This window comes from Musca vetustissima, unplaced genomic scaffold (assembly GCF_032173495.1).
Source record: "Musca vetustissima isolate MV318-11 ecotype Yass unplaced genomic scaffold, APGP_CSIRO_Mvet_v1 utg1769, whole genome shotgun sequence".
Classification (NCBI taxonomy): Eukaryota; Metazoa; Arthropoda; class Insecta; order Diptera; family Muscidae; genus Musca; species Musca vetustissima.
The window spans coordinates 208,294-233,351 of record NW_026882413.1 but is presented as its reverse complement, the minus strand read 5'-3'; the positions used below and the strand labels follow the sequence as shown (position 1 = coordinate 233,351).

The 25,058-nt window shown below is 30.5% G+C and overlaps 1 protein-coding gene across 3 annotated transcripts in view; it reads right to left on the bottom strand.

Moving 5' to 3' along the window:
- Positions 1–25,058, bottom strand: part of LOC133328745 (RNA-binding protein Musashi homolog Rbp6) — a 219,639-nt gene that overhangs the window by 4,936 nt on the left and 189,645 nt on the right. For 2 of the 3 annotated variants that reach the window (XM_061537292.1, XM_061537293.1), the window contains exons 6-9: positions 18,868–18,903; positions 17,483–17,566; positions 1,255–1,320; positions 195–427 (exon numbers count right to left, since the gene is read on the bottom strand). In XM_061537292.1, the coding sequence (XP_061393276.1) occupies positions 195–427; positions 1,255–1,320; positions 17,483–17,566; positions 18,868–18,903 (419 nt within the window). Of the gene's footprint in view, positions 1–194; positions 428–1,254; positions 1,321–16,625; positions 16,750–17,482; positions 17,567–18,867; positions 18,904–25,058 lie in introns of those variants that run through there. The other variant, XM_061537294.1, reaches the window with a different exon arrangement.

Genomic DNA, 25,058 nt, shown 5'->3' with positions numbered 1-25,058 from the left:
TTTATAAACCAAAACAAAACAAACGAAAAAAACCCTGTTGTTTTTCTGTTCCTATTTTTGTTGTTGCTGTTGTTTTTGTTGTTCACAATAAAAGTGCAAAACAATAGAGTGTTGTGAAGTAATTGTGATTGGCTGAATGAGTTTCAAAGCAAAGCAGCACGGAATACAAATAGTCAATGCTATCGGCTACTTACCGGACTATAGTTGAGGGGAGCTCGACTCACGGCTATGGGGAACCCTGATGGCTGGGGACTGGTGGCCTGTACATAGCCAACATTATCGGCGGCCGTTGAACTGTACATATCAATGGCGGGCACCGGAGAATTGGTGGAGGGAAACCCCTGTCGTGTTGTAGTTGTGTGTGGCGATGCCGAGGGGGCGGCAAAACTATGAGCAGCTGCAGCAGCGGCCTGATAATTGTTCATTACTAAAGAGAAAAAAGAAAAAACATCGAAAAGAATTATTGCAACAATAAAAAACGAGAAAGGTATTAAGTAAATGAGGTATATAATTGATTGCCAAATTGTGAAACAAAAAACAAATGGCAAAATGTTTATATTTTAGCTTACAATACGGAGGTAGAAGAAAAATACATAACTCTTGAAATATTGAATTTCGTAAATGCAAAGATAAACCAATGAGCGGACGGGACCGACTATATGATACCTTACACAATTACAATTGAACTTTCTGGGGATCCATGTTCCGAGGCTGGTTAATATTTCACGGTACTTGCACCCCCTAGAGTCATAATGACAATTCAGAACACTACTAAAATATGTAGACCCATTAATATATTTCAGTATTTCTACCATATCCGACCTCTTCCATCAATAGAATTGATTTTAGATTAAGGATTAACATCTCCCTATTTCAAAGACTAATTCTTTTTCGCATCATGTTTGTTAAGTTATTATACTCTCTCATTGACTCTTTTGACACCACCGTCCTTTTAACTTTTTTTTTTTAATGTACATATCGGATCAAAAAAACGTCGTTCCGTCTTGGGGTAATATGGGTTTTGGGTTTTTAAAACTTTGAGATCCGTACCGTAAAACTTTTTTTATTATCCACAATTTCAGAATTTCTTCTCAAATTTTAAGTAACAAAAGACCACGATAATGTTTTTATTTGTTGTTGTTGCTGAAAAAATAAATTCTATTTACATTGGTTTTCAATTTTCGCCCCCAGCTCATTAACATATTTTCCCATTTTGCCATTTATTTGTTTTGTTCTTAACTTTCTACCACTTACCCGATAAAGCTTGAGTAAGTAACGGTGTGTTATTGTTTGGCGTTAGCTGGCCATTACTCAAATCCACTAAAATTGATTAAACGTCCGGCCATGGAGAATGGACAGCGACAGAACAGAAAGGCAGCGAGGAAAAAGTGCGAGTAAAAATGGGAGGAGAAAATAGAAAAACAAAATTCATATATTAAAATTTAATATATAACAGATAAACATCTTGATTTACAGTTAGTTAAATATAAAATGACACTAAATTCATTAAAAACAGAAGGAGAAGAATAGGTAAAAGTAGAAAAGAGAATGAATCAAACTCGAACTATTAATCAAAGACTTTTCTAATTGAATAATATTGGCTCATACAGACACGCGTTTGAAGTTGTTGGTACTATGGCAGACATTCACACGAGCACAAACACACACACACACACGCGTGCCATAACATACACATACACTGATAGCATTCAAACGCTTTGCTTACTAAACGGACAAACAACTGCATTCAAAGCTATAAGGGAAAAAAGTAAAGAAAACAAAAAAGATGAACGAGAGAGCATACGAGTTAACTACAATGCCATACCAATGAGAATTAGAGTCAAATGTGTGTGTGTCAGTGTGTATGTGTGAGCAGTGTGGGTGTGACTTATAAATGAAAAAACTGAGGATGGGGGTCCACGAGAACTACTGCTTTTCGGATAACGGATAATTGTAATTAATGTAGTTCCTTCTTGTTGTCGCTGGTCACTATTAGTTTTACTTTGAGTTGTTATCTCTCATTTTCGGCAGCAACAACAACAATTTAATGCATCACAAAAAAGAGAGCAACAAAATGTCCAAAGAATAAAATAGCACTAGGTGATTGATTATGGAAAACCAAATTGGACAGGGAAAACAAAAAAAGATAATAAAAATGAAGAATCAAGGTTTCCTTTTTGTTGATTTTATTTTAAAATAAAATTAAATTTCCTACACACCACCCCCCTCCCATTTATGGGGCAAATCCCATGTAATTAATAATTCCATTTTTTTGTTTACTTTACAAAATGTATTTGGGTAATTCAAAAACAATTATTTGATATCATTATTTTGCAGGAAATTGAAATCAAATTGAATAATGAAATTGTACGAAAATAAATGGTAGCAGTGACAGTCTGAGGAGAAAAATAAAAGGAAATGTGGAAGATTAATGTTTTATTTTTAATATATAAAACAAATATATATTAAAAAAAATCTTGAAAATCTTAAATTTATTGAAACATAAATATAAGTTTCAAATTATCTACTAACATAAAACCAGAAATATAGGTATGCTTTAGTGTCTTGTTATAAGAATTCTTCCAAAAATATATTCACAGTTGTGTCGGGATATCAGAGAACTCCTAGATACTCTAAAAGGTGAAAACCTTGAAAAAGCGGCTCTAAAGTAAATTCATAAGCGAATTCCTGAACATCTATTCACATCTTTTTAATTAACTGAATTGCAATTTGGAAACTGAGCACAGGATTACAAAACTTAGTTCACTATACCCAAATGCGACTGTATTACAAAAATATTGAAATCAAAGGTAGACTACACATGACATTGGCTTTTCTCAATTTCCTTCACTGGAATGACGAAAACAACAGAGAGGCAGAGTAAGGTGTGGATCACTGAAACAAGTTTCCTAGAAATACTGTTTTTTTTTGTTATGTTTTGACACCTATGGCGCCATGCAACTCTACTTGTCTACGACCTTTGAGATGTTCAATTTCTTAGTTGCTGATTGTTTTGTGATAAATTAAAATCGTCGAAGAAAATTAAATTTTTGTTATGTTCTTGTCGACAAAAATTGATTGAAAATGTTCTATTTAATTTGTTTCATATCACAATGATAATTTGATAATGGATAATAAATAGAATGTTAATTGATAGATGGATTGATATTTGAAAAAAAATATTGATTTAGTAAATTTGTTATTTTGGATTCAAAGTAGGAAATATTAATTGCTTCAATTTGAAGGGGAGAAAAAGGCAGAGAGAAAATGGGAATGATTTGCTTTTGGAAATGTTGAACTTTTGATAACCATAGGTTAGGCACATTGGTTAGAAGGCAACTTTACGGAAATGTTGGATAGATAATCTCGAAAATTAGCGAAAACCCCAATTTTTTAAAACAAATTTTCATTTCAAGCTGTGTGTCTGTGACCTTCATAATAATTGTTATGGATCTATACCTCTGCATAAATCATGTTCATTTTATATGAAGCTGATATAAGTTTGTTGTCATTTTTCATACAACATGTCTGCATTTTGCTATCACATATTGAATATATTACAACATATTCGGTTCTTCTCTAAACAAGGGCTTTTCAGCTTTCCAATATTAGCCTCTCGACCCTTAAGTCGTCTCTTAGTTTTGCAATAACTTCTTGCATATTGTTAAAGAACATTCTTTAAATATTATATCGAATGTGTTTATAAAAAAATATTTTCTTTTACTTTAAAAAGAAAACAAACTTGGAATTTTATGTTGTGATTATCAACTTGAATAGGTTTTTGTGTGATATGAACGAGACAAAGAATAACAATGGTAATAATTGTAATATTTTTCTAAATTCTTTATATTGAAAGGAATTCGATAGTATCTCTTCACATATCGTATTTTTTCTAGTGTGGAATGATGAATGCCTCATGTTCGAATGAAGAATTCATGATTTAGAATTTGTGCAAGCACAATATGGCAAATATTTAACTACATATGGATACACGTAATGTAAAAAATTGAATTGTTGGATTACATAAACCAGGGGAAACATATCACATTTCAATGAGTGACACAAAAACCCAATTGGGTCTAAAGAGTCAAACGTAAAAAAAAACAATATTTTTAGAAATTGCATTAAACGAAATGAACACAATACAAATACAAAACTAGCAAAATTATATATTTATTCACAAAACAATTAGGTGTGGTAACTTTGTTTTATAAATATTTAAATAAATTAAAAAACAGGAAAAAATTAATTCTATAACATTGTGATTTGTTGCACTATGTATGGAATGGTTTTTTTAACCTATATGTTTTGATGATAAAAAATAACGATGTCAAGTATGAAACCATTAAAATTTATGTTACGTATATATGTGTGAGTGTGTGTGCGTGTACTCTACTATCTGTGTGTGATTATTAAAGAAATTAACACAATTTACATACATTTATTACAAAATTTATTTGTGTTTGTTTCTTTTTTTCGTATTTGTTTTGCATTGCAACTTCTAAATGAATTTTATATTAGATTTTTGTGGCGGTGTTTTTTCTATTTTTGTTGTTGTTGGTTCTACATTAAGTTTAATATAAAAAGTTGTATACGTACATATACTTTTTTCTATGGTAATAAATAATTCGATTATATATTTTTGACAATACCACAATAGAAGAGTACAAAAAATATTACAACAATAATAAAATTACTAACATTTTTGCTATTGTTTTTTTCTCAATATTTTTGTTTCATATTTATGTACTGTTTGTCCTAATCTAGGGATTTTGTTTTTTTTTCCTTTTTTCTAAAGGCAACATGACAACATTAAATTTATGACAATTTGTTTGCCAACTGTTTTTTGTTGTTGTTATTGTTGGTGTTTTTTTTTTTTTTAATTTAAACTAAAACAAAAGTTTTGCTGAATTGCCATAATAAATTGAGTTTTTGTATTTATGTGGATTTGACATATTGATGCTTTAAGGTAAATATCTTATGGCGTTTATTTTATTTTATGTTGTGTCAACAGATTGCTGGGGTTTTCTTTTTTTCCAGCTTAGGCATGAATTAAATAATTGACTTAAGTAATCGGTATAAAAACAATAACAACAAATTCTAATTGAACAAATATATTTATTTAGTTCCAGAAAATAGTTCAAAAAATTTAGAACATTTTTAAATACAAAATAATGCCTGGGTTTCTGGATTTGTGAAATTAAAATATATCAAATTTTATATTATTTTTCATTACATGAGCATAATGAAATATTGAATTTAATGCACTCTACGTCAAAATCGTCAACAAACCCCCTTTTACTTACGCAGAAAAAATAGATTGGGAAAAAAGAAATCCATTAGGTCGGTCGTCGAAAATGTCGATAAAATCGGAGAAATTATCGATCTTGACCGGCATGTTTGCAGTCGTAACATACCCAGGAGCTAAAATAGCTACCATAAAACTGTTTTAAACCATTTAGCTGGGTTCAAAAAGAAGCACGATGTTTGGGTGCCACACCATTTAACAGAAAAAATAGGATGGATCGAATTTCCATTTGCAAAGAAATGATCGAGATGAGGAATTGATTACATACGATAACCCTTTGCAAAAACGATCGTGGTCAAAGAGCGATGAAGCACCTCAAACCAGGACTAAAGGCCAGGAAAGTTTCGCCATGCATTTGTTGGGACTGGAAGGGGATTATTTATTATGAGTTTCTTCCAAACGCTAAATTTTGATCTTTACTGTAAACTGGACCCTTTAAAGATAGCAATTGACTAGAAACGGCCACCAGGACAACGCTAGGCCGCACACATCTACAGTGACTGGCCAGAAACTTCGGGAGCTTAGGTGGAAAGTTTTAATGCATCCGCCATACAGCCCGGACTTGGCATCATCTTTTTCTTACATTGCAACATGTCTTTAATAATACAAAATTGCCATCTAGAGAAAATCGACTACTAGAGTTTTTGCAAATAGAGAGCAGAACTTCTATGAGAGTCCTGTCTATGAAGTTACCTTTAAATGGCAAAAAATCATACCACAAAACGGTGAATATTTGGACCAAATCGGACATTCAGAAGCATGTTAAATGAAGTCCTATAGCTCATATAAAAATAATGGATTTCTTTTTCTACAACCTAATATGACTTTAAGCATAAAGGATTAGCTTCAGTCCTAAGTGCATGAAATTATTATCTGACGAATTCAGAATTCGAATTTTTCAGAATAATAGCTTTGAAAAAAAATGGACTTAATATAATACGTTTACTCTTTGGTCATGTCCTCATTGATTAATTGTTGTGAGGCACATTTAAATTAATTTCAATAAAGAAGTCGATAATTATTACAAATCTAAAAAAATGGGTTCCCTTCAGACATTTCATAAATAATTATGAAATGAAAAACGGAGAATAGGGTCATTTTCACGTACAAATTAGACCTTAAACTCTTTTCGGTCGGCAAATACTATTGGAAATCCCAAAATTGTTATTCTTGTTTGATTACTTTGCTTTATTGCTACTTAAAAAGTCTCATCCTTATGCAAATTTCGAAAGTTATATTGTCTTTTTCATATTGGGTAAAATCGAAATATCTTTTGAAAATGTAATGCTGTAACAAAATGCTTCAAAATTACTCTTAAAACAACGCAAACACTTTCTTTAAATATCTATTAAACGTATATACATGTTTATAAAAAAATGTTGTCATGTTACATAAACAAATAATATGTACTACAATAATAATTATTATTATCATATTTTTAGTAAATATATTTTTTAAGGTAAAACAATTGTATTACAAAAGCCAACAAAATAATAACCATTAATCTAAACTACCAATATTCATGTGGTGGTCATGAATAATATTCCGTTTTCTTTTGTTCTTGTTTTCTCTCTCCCCCGTATTTTTGTTTTGTTACTCTACATACATAAATTCAGGTTTCCTTGAACACCAACATTTGTGGTTCAACATTTCATAGAAATGTAATGAATACTCTATGTTTTTCGTTCTTTTTTCTGGGGTTAATTGGTTACAAAGAAATTTACTGGCTATATACAAAACGCACATACAAACGAAAGGTAAATACTCTAATATTTCTTATGCTACGTTTACATTTTGTTTGGGAAATCATGTGTATAGTTATACATGTACATTGATATGTTATAAATGGTAGTATATATGTTTGGGTTTTCAGAGGGTTGACTATTACAATAGATTATGTAAATAACTCTCTTAAAATGTTTTTGAATTGTTATGGGTTATTACATGATTTTTTTTTTGGTTCTAATTTTAACCATGGACATTTTTAAAGGAGAGTTTTTAATTAATTATAAAATTGAAAGCTAAAGTCCTTCTTTAAAAAAACCCAGGATTCAGTACGTATGCGTAATATATAATAATATATTAAATATACGTATAATGCCCGAGAGGAATTTTATGGATTTTTTTTTAAATAAACTATTCTATTTTGTTAACATCCCATATTGATTCAAAAAACACAACAAAAAAAAAAAAAAAAAAAAAAAAACGATTACAATAAATGGTAGTTTAATTTTTTTTGTTTTCAACATTCTAAATATATTTTGTGTTAGAACATTATAATCTTTTATAGATACGTATCTTTACAATGTAAGCCTGTGTGTGTGTGAGTGTCTAAGTTCATATATTTTTGTATGCTAACATATCTATATAAAAAGGATTATTGTGTTATAAAATTGACTTTACAAACTAATAAATACTATACCAAACTAAAAAATAATGGAATCTAATGGCTATTAAATGCTCGAAAGAGTCATTAAACAAGAGTAAGTGAGAGTGTGGGAGAGAGAGGGAACAGGAGAGAACGGATATCATATAGAGTCCAACTAACAATAGAACTGAACTGTAAATTAAAAATAAAATCTTTTGGAACAACAACAAAATATTTTGTTGAATTTATTTTATTTAAGGTTTTTATTGTTGCCATTCAAATCTGTGAGCTACTGACAACTTTAGCCTGACCTTGGTGATGTGCAGAGGGGTTAGAGATGCCGCCACTCCTGCCTTCGTATCCACTGCTCGAATAACAATTGTGCTGGCCAAAGATGTTCCCAATACTTCCAAGATTGACCGCTCATTACAAAAGTTTACAACAAAAGGCCAAACCCCAACTTCTAATGATGATGACGATGATGGTGGTGTTGGTGTTGGGCCATTATATTATTTCAACAGAAGATGCTCCATTTTTAATGACCTCCTTTCATTTGGGTTAAATCACAAATTCAAACAATACCCACAGTTTTGGCATTTCTTAAAGCAGCCATATTTTCTTGTTGTCAATTTTCAAAGTTTAAAATCCTTTGGCCTGGCCTTTACCCTTTTTTGGGTGTTTGCTTGAAGAACAAACACAAGGATTAAGAAACACAAAGTACAAACACTTAAAAAAAAGAAAAGAAGATGGTGTCAAATCATAATAAACTCCCACCCCAAACACTCAGATCCAGTAGTACATTTGGGGTAAAAAGTGTTAAATATTTATTTTTAAAGAAGGAAAAAATTATTTTTGAGTTTTTCAAAAGTTTTGTAAAGAAAATTAAAAAATCGTTGTTAAGACAAATACCCAAATGAATCTAACCCTAAAACCAATAATCCCTTTTATTGAATAACCCACATTCCACCGGAAAAGAGAAACAACAATAGCCATAACACTTTTCTTTGTTTTTTTTTTTTTAATTTAATTATTTGTTTTGCGAACACATTTGTGCTCAATTTCTTTATTATAACTTCTCATCTCAGTTTTGCCAAAGTTTTTTTGGGGGTTTTCATTTGTGGAGCTCTCTCTGGTTTTTCGTTTTTAATTTATTTTGTGTTCTTAGCTGCATTTAACTTGATTATGATTATGTTTTTAAGCGAAATTTCAATTTGCGTTTTTTGTTTTTTTTGCATTTTTTTTTTGTTTTAGCTGAATTTTTGTTTTTTCTTTTAGCTAGAAACCCCTTTGGTGTATTTTAGCAGGGGTTGTGTGTTTTTTTTTGTCAATTCTTTGCATATTTTTATAAGCTACAATTTTGTCTTGCAGAAAATAGAAAACAATCACAGTATATCATTTTGTGTCATGTGGTTATTGTTATTATCAAATAAAAAGGTTTTCCAACATACGTATGTGTAGGTGTATCAAATTGGAAAATAAGTTTACCGTATTCGAGGAAAATCATTGTCAGATTATTTGAAGTTTTGATAACTTTAATACGTCTTTTTAGGTTTTGCTTTTGTTTTGAGAGACAATTTTGAGGATGTGGCCATTGAATTAATTTAAATTATACCGAATACATAAATAAAACACTGAATCAAGGCTTATAAATAAGGTCGTCCAGGGAGAACAGCTGGATATCAGTTGCCTCTTAAGTTCGCTGTCAAAATCCATTATTGTGATTTGACTTCCATTATGCCAAAGGTAAACAAAAGCCAAATTTTTGACATAAGACTTGAGAAAAAAAAAAACAGTTGACTTTTGCTAGCTGGATGACCTTATTCATAGATCTTGCACTAAATATAATAATGTCTGTGGGGCGTATAACTAATGTGTCCAATAATATTACCTATGATATGTTGCCAGAATTGCTGCAAATTTAGAAAAAAAAATCGAACATATATCTTTGAATTAAATACATAATTGGTAAATTCAAATATAAATTTCAAAAATATTCAATTTTTAGTGTCAATTTAGAATTACGGCGGTGAAATTGAGCTCCTTCGACTGAATAATTTGTAAAATTGAAGACTATACTCATATTCACATAAATTAGAGTGTCCAGAATTCCGCGAAAAATTCGGCATGACCCTTAAATATTCGAGCGTGGAGATTACAAAGAGACCTCAAAAAGGGAAATTGTTGCAGAAAATACAAAGGTGGCAATAGTTATGCCAAGTTACTTTAAGATTAGCACATAAACATTTCAGGACACCCAAGAACAAATATTGAGCCATCAGCTGATCGAATAATCCTCTAGAAGTTATGAGGAATTTTTTAAAGACGATACGTCCTCAAATCGATTATTGTAACAAATTTCCCGACGGGAAGGCGCGATAGAGTTAAAATTCGTTTTACAGACTGAATTAGTGGTCTTCATTTATTCAATTTCAGCAAAGTAACCTCTTCGGATACTAAAATGGATTTCGGTACAGAACGCTGACATGTGAGACTAAAAAATTATAATGGTAACAAAAATAGTACCCTTACACGTCTATGTGTGTGCTGTAAAAACATGGACATGAAAATCACTAAAAGTTCGGAATGGATATGTCTTGATACGACAAAGAAAAAACTTTCGAAATAACGGAGATTCCTTAATAGCTCCCTATATGCGGTAGTTGTGTGTATCGTCAAATGGTCGGCTAAGTCCACAGGCATTTGCTCATTTGAAAGTATTTTTTTTATGGGAATCATGAGAATCAATTTCATCATTATGTGCATTCAATTTCACGTGAAACCCATTCAGTGGCCACATCCGCATTTGATATTTATTTATTTTGAAAAAAGATGAAAACCTATTTTTATTTGTAATTATGTAATTGGTAATTTTTATGCAAATGTAATGTGGTGTGACAATGTGTTTGCCATGTGATATGATGTGTGTGTGTGTACGGATGTTTGAGTGTCTGTGTTTAAACAACAATATTAACTAACTAACCAACTAATATTGTTGCGTATCGCTGTTGTTGTTATTATTATTAGTTGATATAATTGGTTAAATAAGCATTCTATTACTCGTTTATTTCAGTTTAGTCCTCTTCTTTGATTCCCATTCCACTGGGCGAGTAGAGTTGTTCGACTCTTTTGGGGGGGTTTGTTTGTTTTTGTTTTTGTTTTGTTGTATTATCTCATTAATATTGGCTATTGACTGCTGCTGGTAGTTGTCACCAGCAAAAAACAAAAAGATGTTTGCAGCGGGGGTAGCAGGGGACAACAATTGTTATGGCCTGGCATACTTATCTAAGGGATAATTGCAAAGCAATATAAATATTCTCAGTTGGTTTAATTGTTGTAGCTGCTGCTGCTTCTGCTATAATTGAATTTCAATTTATTTTTATTACTAAATATCATTATTTATTGTTTTCAAGTTTTTTGCTTTCGATTTGTTGGTTGGTTGTTTTGTTTGTGTTGCTCATTTAGTTATTTGTGTTGAAATTTGTGCTAGATTTGTTGTTTTCATTTTTTCTGTGTTTCATTTATTTGTTTGTTGTTGCTTAAATATTATCAATTGATTAATTAAATACAATCATAATAATAATAATAATAAAAATACAACAAATGTGCAAACTTTGCTTGGCTGCTGCCGCTGTTTTGTTGTTGCTCTCTATTATAATTTTAAATAATCATTCAATTATTATTGTTGTTTTTTTTTTGCCCAATATTAGCCAAAGTGGTTGTCATTTTGTCACTAGCATTAGGGAGTTGGTTTTTCTGCTCGAATGGATTTTGAACTATAACTAGCCTAATAATGTTATGTCATTATGTATTATAACATGTATAATAATGCTGAGTGTGTATGGGTGTGTGTGATGTATGCTTATGGTGTGTTTTTTATAATTTAAATATTTATAATATTTTTTGAAGCAGTTTTTTTCTTTATGATTGGTTATTATTTTTTTTATGGGTAGTATGTGTTCTGTGTAAGTGTGTTGTTTGATATGCTGTAAATAATGTTTTGCTGTTGTTTTTGATTTTTTATTTTATTTTAATATTAAATAATTGTAGTTTCAGCTTAATAAATAAATTGTGCATTATTATGCATCATAATTTTTTTAATATTCTGCCACATTTAACATTGTTTTTTTCTTGGTTTTTGTTCAGTTGTTGTCATTTCCTTAATTTGCTTAGCAATTGTTAATATAATTTGGTTTCGTTTTTCTTTTCAATATATATATTTTTTATATAATAAATATGCGTAAAAAAGCAAGGACAAGCATTATGCATTTTGTTTTGTTAAAATATTTTTGTGTGTTTAGGTATAGCAAAATCTTTTGTTTGTTGTTTGTTTGGTTTTTCTTAATTTGTTGGTTGTTGTTGTTGTTTGTTTGTTTTGCAGAATAAATGGATGGATAATTGATTCAAAAACACGTTTATTTTGATTTTTTTTACTTCATCTTCTTAAAAGTATTGTATATATAGAGATTTTTTTTGTTTCATTTTGTTTTGTAATAATTATTTAACAAATTTAAATATAAAACTTGTAAAAATTGTTTTGTTTCGTTTTTCTTTGTTGTTGTTCATTTGGTAGTTGTTTTTGTATTGAAGTTTTTTGTTCTTTTTTTTGGTTTTAACATTGTGTGTGTGTTTTTTTTTTCATAATTAACATATTAATTTAATATATAAAAAAAATATAAAAAATGTAAATTTTGTTATTAATAAAAATGTATATAATTGCATTTTTTGTTTCATTGTTTGAACTAATAATTTAAATAATAATATACTTTAAAATCTAACAAATGTATATATTAAAGATAAATAATATCGAATTTTTCAACAAAATAAAAAAGTCAAGAATTTTAAAGGCTATATCATGCCTAAAAGTTCTACATAAATATGTTGTAAGTCGCATTTACGATTTTGCGTGAGCAATGTATGTATTTCCTTCATTATTATTTAAAAATGGACCGATTTTTAAGATATTTTTCTAACTTCAAGTCCATTTAACCATATCCTGATGGCCCAACAGAATTTGAGAATATTAAATTTAAAATATTTTTTTAGTTTATAACAAATAATATTTTTATAAAAACAACAAACTGGGATTCAGCCTGACTATTTTGCAAAAACGAAATTAAGAATAATATTAAAAAAAATAGTTTTTAATAAAAATAATATTTTTATTTTATAGAAAAAAATCTAAAAACATACTAATTTTTTCAAATGTTAAAAATAAAAATAATAAATATATTATTTTTTTTATTTAAATAATTTTATGACTTGTGATTTCAATAAGGGATCAAGAGAAATTTATTGTTGTGCTAGCGCTAAATATGGGACTTGTATATATATGATGATAGCTATAAAATTGAGAGTATATAATTGACTACTTGCTAATATATGTGTACTTCGTGAATACTATTTGTAATAAATATTTCTAAATAGTGTACGTTATTATTAAAATGATGCTTCTAACATTGCTCTCTTGTGAACGAATTTTAATAATTAAAAGAAAAACATTGATGTGTAAAAATAAAAATTTCGAAAATTTGGAGAAGGGAAAACACAATACGAGAATGTTAAGATTTCCTAATATGATCAACCTCCAAAGAGGGAACTTATCAAAAAGAGGACGAATGAAATGAATAAAACAAAAGCCATGGCAATCAACGATTAGAAATGAGTGCTGTCCTTTGTTACCTTTGTCGCGGAATGGGACAGTGTTGAATTAAAATTGCCTGTGCATATCAAAAAAGGAATTTTCTGGGATTTATAACGATTTCAGTGAATCGCAGATTGGATGTAGTATATTTAAAAGTATGTACAAGTTGTTAAATTGATTTCTAGAAACGCATTTCTGGGCTAGTGATACCTGAAAATATATTGGCCTACGACTGATCAACGACGACCAACAACTTCCCTGCCAAATTGACAATCATCCCTAAAGTCATCCAGATTAATATGATATACTCCGGTGGCTGCAGATTATGAAATGGAATTATTGAGTTAGTGATACCAGTAAAATAAATCAACCTACAGTTGATCAATTACTTTTGGGCACCTTTAATTTGAATATTAAAAATACCTGTACAATATCATAAGCTATTGAAGGAAACACCATAACGGTCAGCATTTTTGCTGTTCTGAGTAATACCAATGTTGTTCTGAATTATACCAACTATTTTTAAATGTATGCGTAAAATAATTGTGCATTTCTTAAGGAGGCTCGAAAAATTGTGAATATTTCATTTGGATTAAGTCGGATAATTTTGTCTATACATAATTAGATATTGTCAAGCCTTTCCTCACACATCCTAGAAGACAACACTTAAGTCACACTGGTAGATTTTTTTATTATGTCGAAATTAATATCAATGATATATCATTTATATATTTTTAATAAGATTTGAAGCTGAGTGATGTGTATGAAACGATACACTCAAAAAAATATATTGTGATTTTAGTTGTTTTTAAAAATTTCAAATATGTACCTCACTTCAGAAAAAATAGCACATATTTCATTACAATTCCAAAAAAAAAATAAATAAAATAAAAACAAGATTTTGAAAAAATGTGTGGCAAGTATAGAGCAATGTAACAAAATCTAATAATTATGAAATAAAGAAATAATATACGTAAAATATTAAAAAAAACAAATATATATAAACGAACGTTTAGTACGAATGCTAAATATTTGCATTGCTAAATTTCTAGATATTATTTTCTAATAACTGTTATTGTTTTTTTACGATTATACGAGATATATGTTTTGTAATATCCACTCTCTCTCGTTGTCAACTCTAGACTAGATAATGATATGTAACAAGTCCTTGTGTTTTTGGCTATAACATTTGAATAAATATTCAAGGACCTCGTACAACTATAAACGACAGACAGATGTACCCACTAATTACGACATAACGGAGAGGGATATCTGAACGAGAGAGCACAAGGGAGAGATGTTTGTATGTATGTGGAATTATTGGATATACGATATTGCTATTGCTACTATTCAAGCCATATTCGATTATATTAAAGGGCATTTATGTGGCATTAGTCATATACATATGTACGAGATGTACGTACATATGTTTGGGTTAGAACAAGTACCAGATTTCGTATCGACATTTCAATACATTCGTTCACATTTGCCATTATTAATTAATGGCATCAAGTGTTCTTGTTGATCTCCATTCTTATTCTTGTTCTTCTGCTTGTGGTTGTTGCTGTTGTTGTTGCCACTATTGTGATTGGTGTTATCATTGTTGTATGATGTGGCCCATACAACTACAATTCGACAATTCAATTTCATTAAATCGAATATTTATGTTACGAATGCTAAGTAGTATTCAAATGAAATTGCCATACAAATTGAATAGCTTGAAATGAATTGCCCGGAGCGTTAATAAAACGAATACGCCCATCGATATATATTCGGACGATTAATAAGACGCTCTATGGCAACCACTACAAATTTGATTATCGATATTGTTATTTTTATTGTTCTTGGTTTTGATTTTATATAAATATTCAAATTACTAATCTAAGCTACATATTTATGCAAGACTGTATATCAAGAGTTACGACTACTAATTGAACTGCCACTACTTTTGCGTGTGAGAGAGAAAGATATACGTAGAGTAGAAGAAGAACGAACGAAAAAATAAATGTAGATATATAGTTATTTTGTTTATATATTGAACATCTGCTATTTTGTAATAGATATTTTGTTCACTACGGCTACTTCTAAATCGGCTACGTTTACACTAAAATATTAAACGCTTTTCAAACGCTAAGCTAAACTAAACTATTTTGAGTTGACTTGAAATATTTGTTCCGCTTTTGTTTTTGGGGGGTTTCTTGGCTTGGCTTGAACGCCCCACTTTCTTCGATTATCAGCCGTACGGCACACTGTACGGTTGATCACGGTTACAAGTACAAAAAGTAGTAACTGTGGTTGTAGTGGCGTCTACAAAATATATCTGTCCGTGATCGTGCTGATTTGTTGCGAATAGCTATTAAAAGTTGTTGATGCCCAGGAATTGCGATTTAATAGCGGCCGTGCGTGTCAAAGCGGTGGCTAGAGGCAGGGTCAGTGCCTGATGTGGAAATCCTGCTGTTGTTGGCTGGGTACCGGCTGTGCCGCCACCGCCGCCGCCAGTACCGGGCCGCCTGCCTGCATTCGTACTACACGTACCAAACGTACTTCTACCGATGCCACAAATAGTTAAGCCTACAAAATTATTAGTTTGTTGTTGGTTCAGTTGAATTTGAGTTTGGCGAAAAAAAAACAACACAATAGAGAGGATATGTTTTGGTTTTAGGGAGTGTTCTAGGAAAATACATTGTCAAAATTGTATATAAACAAAGAATTATGAGAAAAAATAACGAACATTTGAAAGGTTTCGAAATTGTTTAAAAAAATATTTTATTTAATTATATTAATAAAAATAAACAATTGTTGTATTATATAAAAATTAAAGCAATTTTAAATATATCGTAGTAGTAATAATAAAAAAATGTAATATACGTATACGTATGTATGTTTTTTTTTTACAGTTTCGAATTTAATACGTATTTCATTTAAGCAATAATATTCTTTGTTTTGATTTACATGTCTTTGGTAGTGTAACATAAAAAATTACAACAAAAATTTTTATAATGAACCAAATAAAAATATGTATTTTTTATATATTTTCTAAAAAACCGATCTATCAAGAATAATCGAAAAATAAGAACTTTTTTATTTAAACCAATTTTTCTCCAACCAATTTAACTTTTATATCATCGGAGGAAATTCCAATTTAATTTACATCAAATATAATTATTACTTAACAGGTCGATTTCTAGATCCAATTAATTTTTATTTATTCTTGAATTGAACATAAAAAAATAATATTATTAAAATTAAATAAGCAAAAGACTTATGCAAATAAAACAAAACTTAAAAATTAAAATAAGAATAACATTATGATGATATATAACATAACATAATAAATAAAACTGGAAAGTTTTTAAGCTGATGATGTGGGTGGAGCCATCATATAATCACCAATCAAAATACGATTTTCCGGGACTACACTCATAACACCGGCTGTGTACGATGATGATGGCGGAAGCGGCAATGAAAAGCCAACCAAGGAATTTTAGAAATAAATAAAAAAATGAAATAATAAATCTTAATAACAACGATTTGTATGTATTTGCACTTAAATGATAAAAAGTATTAGTTACAAACACACATACACACATGACAAATCATATGGCATACATGACATCCTTCTGAACAAATTACAAGTGTAGTCCCGTGCAAACCGAAAACATACATACATGGGTTAATTACATCAATTTAGTTTATAAACACAAATGTTCGTTATTTTCTTAGAGGGTTAATATTAAAAATAAAAAACATACAAAAGGGAAATAAATAGAAATCACAAAAATAACAATATTTGGTTTATGACTTTTGTTCAGTTTCATTATTATTTGGTAGTAGTTGTTTTGAAGCGTGCATCAAGCAATTGTTAAGAAACAAACAAACAAAAAATAAAAACATAATTCAAACAAATAACAAAACAAAAAGCAAAACTTTTTCTTTGTTTTCATTTCGCACAAAAGAACATAAAGAAGACAATGGGCCAATATTCATTTCATTGATTGTTTTTTGGTTACTTTTTGCATTGGTTCATTCTTAATTGCAAATATGTATATTTTTGATTTTTATTTTTAGTCAAAGTCTTTTATTTATATTGAAAAGTTAGAGGAGGAGCATAAGACGTAACATAATCAAATAATTTTAACAAAGACAAATGATTTGGATGACTTACCAGTTGGATAGGGCAAACCAAAGCTGGGGTAACCCGAATATCCACGACCAGCAGCATAGGCAGCATAAGCAGCCGCTGGAAAGCCTGAAAGTGTGATAATATACGATTAAAACTCTTGCTTGTATTTCAGATTTCTAAGTTAAAAACTATATAATGGGGAAAAAGAAATCGGAGAAATGTTCGATGTTGACCGGCATTTTTGCAGCCGTAACATCACCCAGGAGCTAAAAATCTACCCAAAAACTGTTTAAAACATTTACATAAAGCTGGATTCAAAATTAAGCTCGATGTTTGGGTGCCATCTGTGAAGCATTGGCCAAATGGAATGAGATAGACCCATTTCTTAAACGGATGGTGACTAGAGATGAGAAATGGATCAAAAACGATAACCCTGTGAGAAAACGATCGTGGTCAAAGAGCTGTCAAGTTCCTCAAAAGGTGGCCAAACCAGGACTAACGGGCTGGGAACCTCTATGCATTTGGTGGCTCTGGAAGGGGATTATATATTATAAGTTGCTTCCACATGAACAAACGCTACTGCCAACAACTGAAACTCTACTTTCAACAACTGAACCGTTTGAAGATAGCAATTGACCTGGAACGGCCAGAATTGGCCAACAGGAATGGTGTCGTGTTACACCAGAACAACGCTAGGCCACACACATCTACAGTGACTCGCCAGAAACTTCGCGAGCTTGGTTGGGAAGTTTTATTGCATCCGCCATACAGCCCGGACCTGACACCAAGCGATAATGATAGGACTTCCATGAGAGAGGCATTTCATAATGCTTTCAAAATGGCAATAAATCATACAAACAAATCGGCGCATATTTGGCCCATTCCGAAGCATGTTAATTTATTTATTTTTATTTTTCCCCAACCTAATATTATCCTATAACACTGTGAAAATTTGCTTTAAGGGAGATTGAGCCAAATCCAAGCTTGAGCAGCGTAGGACGGTGAATTCTGAGTTGTAGAATTTGTTTGCCCAAAGTCTGATTGATCCAGTCCAATTTAATAATCGTTCAAAAATGTCGGTCAACGAAACGGTCAACAAAAAAAGTTCGGGGAGGAAATTTCGAAAGAAATTGTCGTGTATTTCTACACCATACAGAGATTATATTGTTTAAGAATTACCATACGGGTTTTATAAAAACCGAATTGTTCCTCCGCACAGATGTTTTCATTTACATGATATTTAACTTTTCAGTATGACTAATTCATTCCATTGATCAATGAATCACATCATTGATTCGGGTGACAATTTTTGATTTAAGAGATTTTCAGCTCTGGCAAAATGCAACCAACCAGAATTTATTCAAAATCATACAAAAAACATTTTTTCCCACATTCCTTATTAAATAGTAATTTTATTTGCAACTTACCTTCAGGTAATGTCCCCAGGCCCCACATAATATTGTCTGCAGGAATTCAATCATTTATGGCCACAAGAAATACAACCAAGAAGCCACATATGAAAATCGAGAAAGTGGGGAAAAAGAAAAAGAAAGAAGACAAAAACGTAATTAATAACAATGCCTTAACAAAAATAAAATTCAGTTTTTTTCAAATCAATTTTGAGATAAATATTTTTTTGAATGAATAATAAATATGTTAACTATTTCAAGTAAGAGAAGATTAAATATTGTGTTTAAATAAATATTGGAAAAAAGATCTAAAATTATTATTTGTTGTATCTTCTTCTAAACACTGAGTGATGATAAATGTTGTTTTTGTTTGTAAAACTAAATTTTCAACTAGGAAAATTGTAAATGATTGTTCACTAGAAAAAAAATAACGTTTTTAGAAAAAAATACATTTTGCTGTTGCCATCGTTGGAATATCATCATCGTCATCTCTCTCATTTTTTGGCTTGATGTTCCTCTACATAGTACGCACACACACACACAGACATAGACACAGACAGAGTTACGTTTACAGTATGTTTACGTTACGTTTACAAGTAGTTTCAAGTAGTTACGGAGTCATTACAAAGTATTCAAGTGGCAATTAGGTGATAAATATGTTGACGTTGACGACTTATTTGCTAATTATGATAAATATGTATGTATGTACTCGACTTGTACGTATGTAATTATCTATAAATATATATGGTTTTAGAACTAATTTGTCTGGTTTTAAAGATAAATATGTTAGCTAAAAGTTATTGAATAGAGTTCTGCTTGATTATATAAGTTTGTCTAGATTAACAATTAGTTGTTCATTATATTCGTTCGATTTGTTGTTGTTTGTTTTTTCACTACATTAGAGTCGAAGTAAACTAGAATTGTTGGTTTCATTGACTAAAATTGTTTGCGGTATTTTTGTATTCAAATTGAAACCAGTTGTTGTTTTTCTTTCTAAAAACTAATACACACTTAATTCTAGTTAATAAATATTTGATAAATGACAAAAATGATTTTTGTTTATTATCTAAAATCCAAAGAATTGAAATTGGCAAGTTTCCTAGTGAAAAATGTCGCATTCAAATCTTTGCTCTCTAAAACTAGTTTTTTTTTTTAAATAAAGGGTGTCGAAAATTAAATTATTTGCCAATTTATATTGAATATCTTCAGTTTAGTTAATTTTTAATGGACATTTTCTAGACGAAATTCTGTGTGGAGAAGATCTGTGGTCTACTTGTAGGAGACCTCTAATAAGAATTCGTGTATGGCAAACTTGTGTTTTAATTTTATTAATAATAGCCTTCCAGAAGGTCGTTCACATAAGGTGTAGAAGATATTTATGTATGAAAATCTTCCAGAAGGTCATTTGTGTGTAGAATACGTCTAGAAGGTCTTCTGTTTATAGAAGAGGCTAAGTCAGATTAGTTTATGCAGCTCTTAAGAAGAATATTTGACATTAAAATTAGAATTGAAATAACAGTCGAAAGGAAAGGAATTTCTCATATCTTCAGAAGGTGACCTCCCGAAGGTCTGTTAAGATTTGACGTCCTTCTATATAAAGGTCAAAATCAAAAGAACTTCTGTGTGTAGAAGAGAATTCGAAAATATATTCTAAGATTAGAAGACTTTTAAAGGGTGTTCTGGAATTGAAGAACCCTCATCAAAGATTTCTATGGATAGAATGCGTCAATGCATCAAAATCTTCCTTATGTAGAAGGTATTTAGAAGTATTCAAATATATCATCTGAAGACATTGCAAATGTATTCCTTCCGTATACGATATCTTCAAGGGATTCTATATAAAAGATTTTCAGAAGGACTTTTGAATATAGAGTGATTTTCAAAGGTAACAGAAAATTATCATTTTAAGAATAGCGGACGTTCAGGAAAAATTCTATAATATAACGGATTTGTGTCGTAATACAGAATACCTCGAGAAGAAGGAGTTTATTACAACAAATTTTATTTTGGCATCCACAATTTTTCGACACACTCCATATATAAAAAAATAAATATTTGTTAAATATTGGGTTTAATTGAGTTGTAAATGTAGAGAAAATAAAAATACACACATACACATATATATCCATAAAATAAATAAATATTTGTCAATATATAAGTTAGCTAGGGCAAAAAACTACAACTAAAAACCAAATTAAAAAAATTTGAAAAAATGATATACATTTTATTTAAATGATGGAAAAACGTGGAAAAACGTAATCTATTTAAATATCAAATAGGTTTCGAGGAAATTGAAAACACAAAATAAAATTACAAAAACAAAAAAGAACAACATAGCACCGGAATCAATTCCCGTTTTTTTTGCTTGTGGTGATGCGCTGTCGAAAGGTTGATTAAAATTCCATTGGCGGTGGGCGAATAAAAACTATCCTCTATTTTGTTTTTGTTAATGAGAACATCCTTTGTAGTTCCAGTGTTTTTGTTGTTGTTGTCAGTCAGCTTTATATAAAAATTGTATATATGGTGGACTTTGTTCTTGTTGTAATCATCAGCATCATCATCGTATCATTGTTGTTGCTGTTTTTAATTAGTTCATCTTTCTCTCTGTGCAAAAGTCTTCTTTGTTGTTGATGTTGTTTCCTTTTCTATTTATTAATTGTTAATTAAAGTTGTTGTAGCAAAAAAGTTAAACTGTTTGTTTTTTTATGATGTTCTATTTTGGCTTTTTTCTACTGCAACAATTAATTTGTAGGCAGTTCGGTAGGGCTATTTACATTCACGCTACATTTTGTCGATCCGAGCAGAATAGCTTTGTGGGACAGTGTTAATTTTAATCGAAATTAATTCAATTGAAAATGGGTACAAATATTGGGGTTTTATTCGTGTTCTGACTTTTTACTATGAAGAAAAAAACTTCAGAGAAAAATCGTTTATAACAAGATCCTTTAAATTCATTCATTCTTTGACATTTGGAGCGTCAATTTAGCCCAAATGTCATAAGAATTCAATTTTGTTAAGGGTATACTTTTCTCAATTCGTGTATATTTTTGAGATCGCCTAATGCCGACACTCCTTTCGTTTTAATCGCTCCTTGTTATTTTTCTTCATTTGCCTCGTTTGTCATTTCCTTAATAGAAATTACTCAACAATCTAAATAAACAAACCATCTTAGTCTTGTATTCTTTTCACAAAATACATTTGACAGTGGAAAACGTATATGAAGTAGTAACAAAGAAAGAAACCAAAATAAAAAAACATTGGTGAACATTCTAAAGAAAGAAATCAGCAGAAAAGAAAAAAAACTTGTTTTTAGAACTACTTCTTGTACCACACAATTTCTGCTCATAATTTAGTTTAGATATCTTTGTTTGCAGTTGTCTTTTTACAAATTCAACTACTTTCTTAGTGTCTACCATTTTGTTAAAGAAGAAGTTAAAAAATGGGAAGAAAAAAATTTGTTTTTGTTTTGTTTTGTAAATTTCCTCATACTACTTACATAGATTCTCTAATGTTCTTCGGTAGTTCTTTTTAGCATCTAAAGAAATGTAAATTTTGTTTCGATTTTCTTCAGATATTAAGGAATGATAATTATTTGTTTTAATTAAAGCCTAGCAGAAATCTAAATATTTCCAAATGTCAATCCAGTAATTGGATCATAGCTAAAAGTCTCCTATGGAGTATTTATAATTTCTTTTTTTACAAATGTTCTTGTTTTTTTTTTTTAATTTAATTGCTGATTACTGGACAATCTTAATTGCTAGATATGTATTTAAGTATTTATCATTTGACAATTATGAAATATATAAGTTAGCTAAGATTATTTACTTTTGTTGTTGTAAGAAGTGATATTTTATAAAAAAAATAATAAATCTTATATTCCTCGACTGCTAAGTGGTATTTTGAAAAAAGAAAAAGAAATCTTGGGGAGATGTGGGAATATAAAAAAAATCTTCTAAATGTGGAATGTCCTCAATGGCTACAATTATTTCTTAAGAATTAGAAAAGGGTAAAAAAACATTCTTTACATAAAATACTTTTTAGGTGCTGTTAGTAAATATAAAACATTCAAAGGTCTTCTGCATATAGGCAAACTTTAAAAGGGGTCTTGTTCAGGTTCTTCAAGTGGTATTTTATATAAAGAAAACTTTAAGATTTTGTACAGAGGTATTCTGGAGAGAGAGAGGAGGATAGGTCCTTATACATTGGACACATTCTGGATGTCGTTCCCTATAGATAGAAGACATTAATGAGATTTTCCATAAATATATAACCTGGAAGAGATATTCTGCAGTATAATAATCGTTAGGAAATCTCACACAAATTGAATGGCTTCAAATGTGATCATTAAGAAATAGAGAGACCTTTAAGAAAGATTTATACTGCATATAAAAGAAAATAACACCAAGTGTATAAAATTACACTATATAAAAGAGATCCATTTTCAAGATATTATACCTAGTTAAAATCTACAGTATATTGAAGACCTGTTAATTTGAAAAAAATATGATATATTTCTTAAGATACACCTATATAAACAACAATGAGGGTTTTTATATATATACGATTTTATAAAAAGATATCATACAATTTTTTAACTGAAGATTAGCTTTTCAATAGAAGTCCTATGCTGGGTTCCTATAAAAAATCATATTCTATATTTTAAACATGTTATAGGCTTTTACTTTACAATACAAATTTAACTTGAAAATTGATTTATAGACCTCTTTGGCCCAGCACTCTGCGCATTGCATTATATCGTTTTTCATTTCCATAAAATATCACTTCTTATCATGGCTTTAATTGATTGATATTCATAAATCAATTGACGATTATTTCTATATAGTTAGATAATACGATTATGTACGTTAATATGTATGTATGTAAATACGTGTTATGTTATTTAAAAGCTAATAAAGTCCATTTAGCGACTTTGATTACATCATTACATCGGTATATGTGTATCAATTACAAAATATTGGAATTTTACATATAAAAAAAACAAAGGTCCTTTGCCTACAAATACGATTACCTAAATATGTATTTGAGCACATTTGATTTGTGATTGTATTTGTTTAGCTATTTAATGGAATACACACAAGGACCTTTCAGTATTAAAACTATGTTAAATTGTTTTTCTTTAAGCTATGTGAATTTGATTTTCAAATTTTCAAGTGGGTTTCTTTTGGCATAAATATTATTATCATCGTTTTTGTTTTCGTTGTTAATAATTTACGTTTTAATTAAATTAATTAATTAATATAATGAGGAGTTAATAACATTTTTTGTTGCATCTAAACCTAAAAAAACTGTAGACATATTCGTTTACAAATTACATTGTTATGAATTTAGTTAGAATAATAAAATTTAACCTAGATATGTGTGTTTTTGGTTGGTTTCTCTTTTTTGTTTTTGTTGTCAAGGTGTGAAAAATAATTTCAATTGTCCTTGGCGGAATATTTGTTGCAAATCTTAATTAGCTCTAATTTATGGACGTGTCAAATGTGTTAGAAACGTTGAAGCTGGTCAGATTCCGAGAGTATTAGCACCCGGCAATTGATATAGAGTAGCTCCGGACATATCAAGACCCGGTACTGATAGCAAATCAGTCAATGGATAGGACAATGTGGCCGTTGCGGCTGGCCTTAGGGGATTGGGACCGGCCGAACGTGTTGCAGCCCTGGCCAGACTGTTGTCGTGATTAACCTGTTGCGGTATGACAATAACTGCCGATGGTTGCTGATTTTGGGCCGCGGCAGCAGCTGCATATTGCAGCAATGAGGGACCATTGACGGCAGATGCAGCGCTAGGTGCTGATGCTGCCGCTGCGGCAGCTGCTGCCCCGAATGGTAGAAATGTATGCGATTGTGCTGCCGCAGCTGCTGCTACTGCATTAGCCAAGTTTTGTTGTTGCTGTTGTTGTTGTTGAACTTGTTTAGCAGCAGCAGCGGCAGCCGCCGCAGCAGCTGCTGCTGAAAAATGTGTGGGCAATGGATACGGTGTATAGCGTAGGGATGCCGATGTTGTGGGCCCAGTCGTTGCGGTGCTACCAAATACTCCCGGATGTGTGTGGGCATGTGCATGATGTTGATGATGGTGGTGATGATGATGCTGATGGGCATGCGGATGTGTGGCATTGGCCGCAGCAGTGGCGGTGGCCAGGGTCAGACCATTGCCGACACCGATGCCACCGGCAACACCAACACCACCAG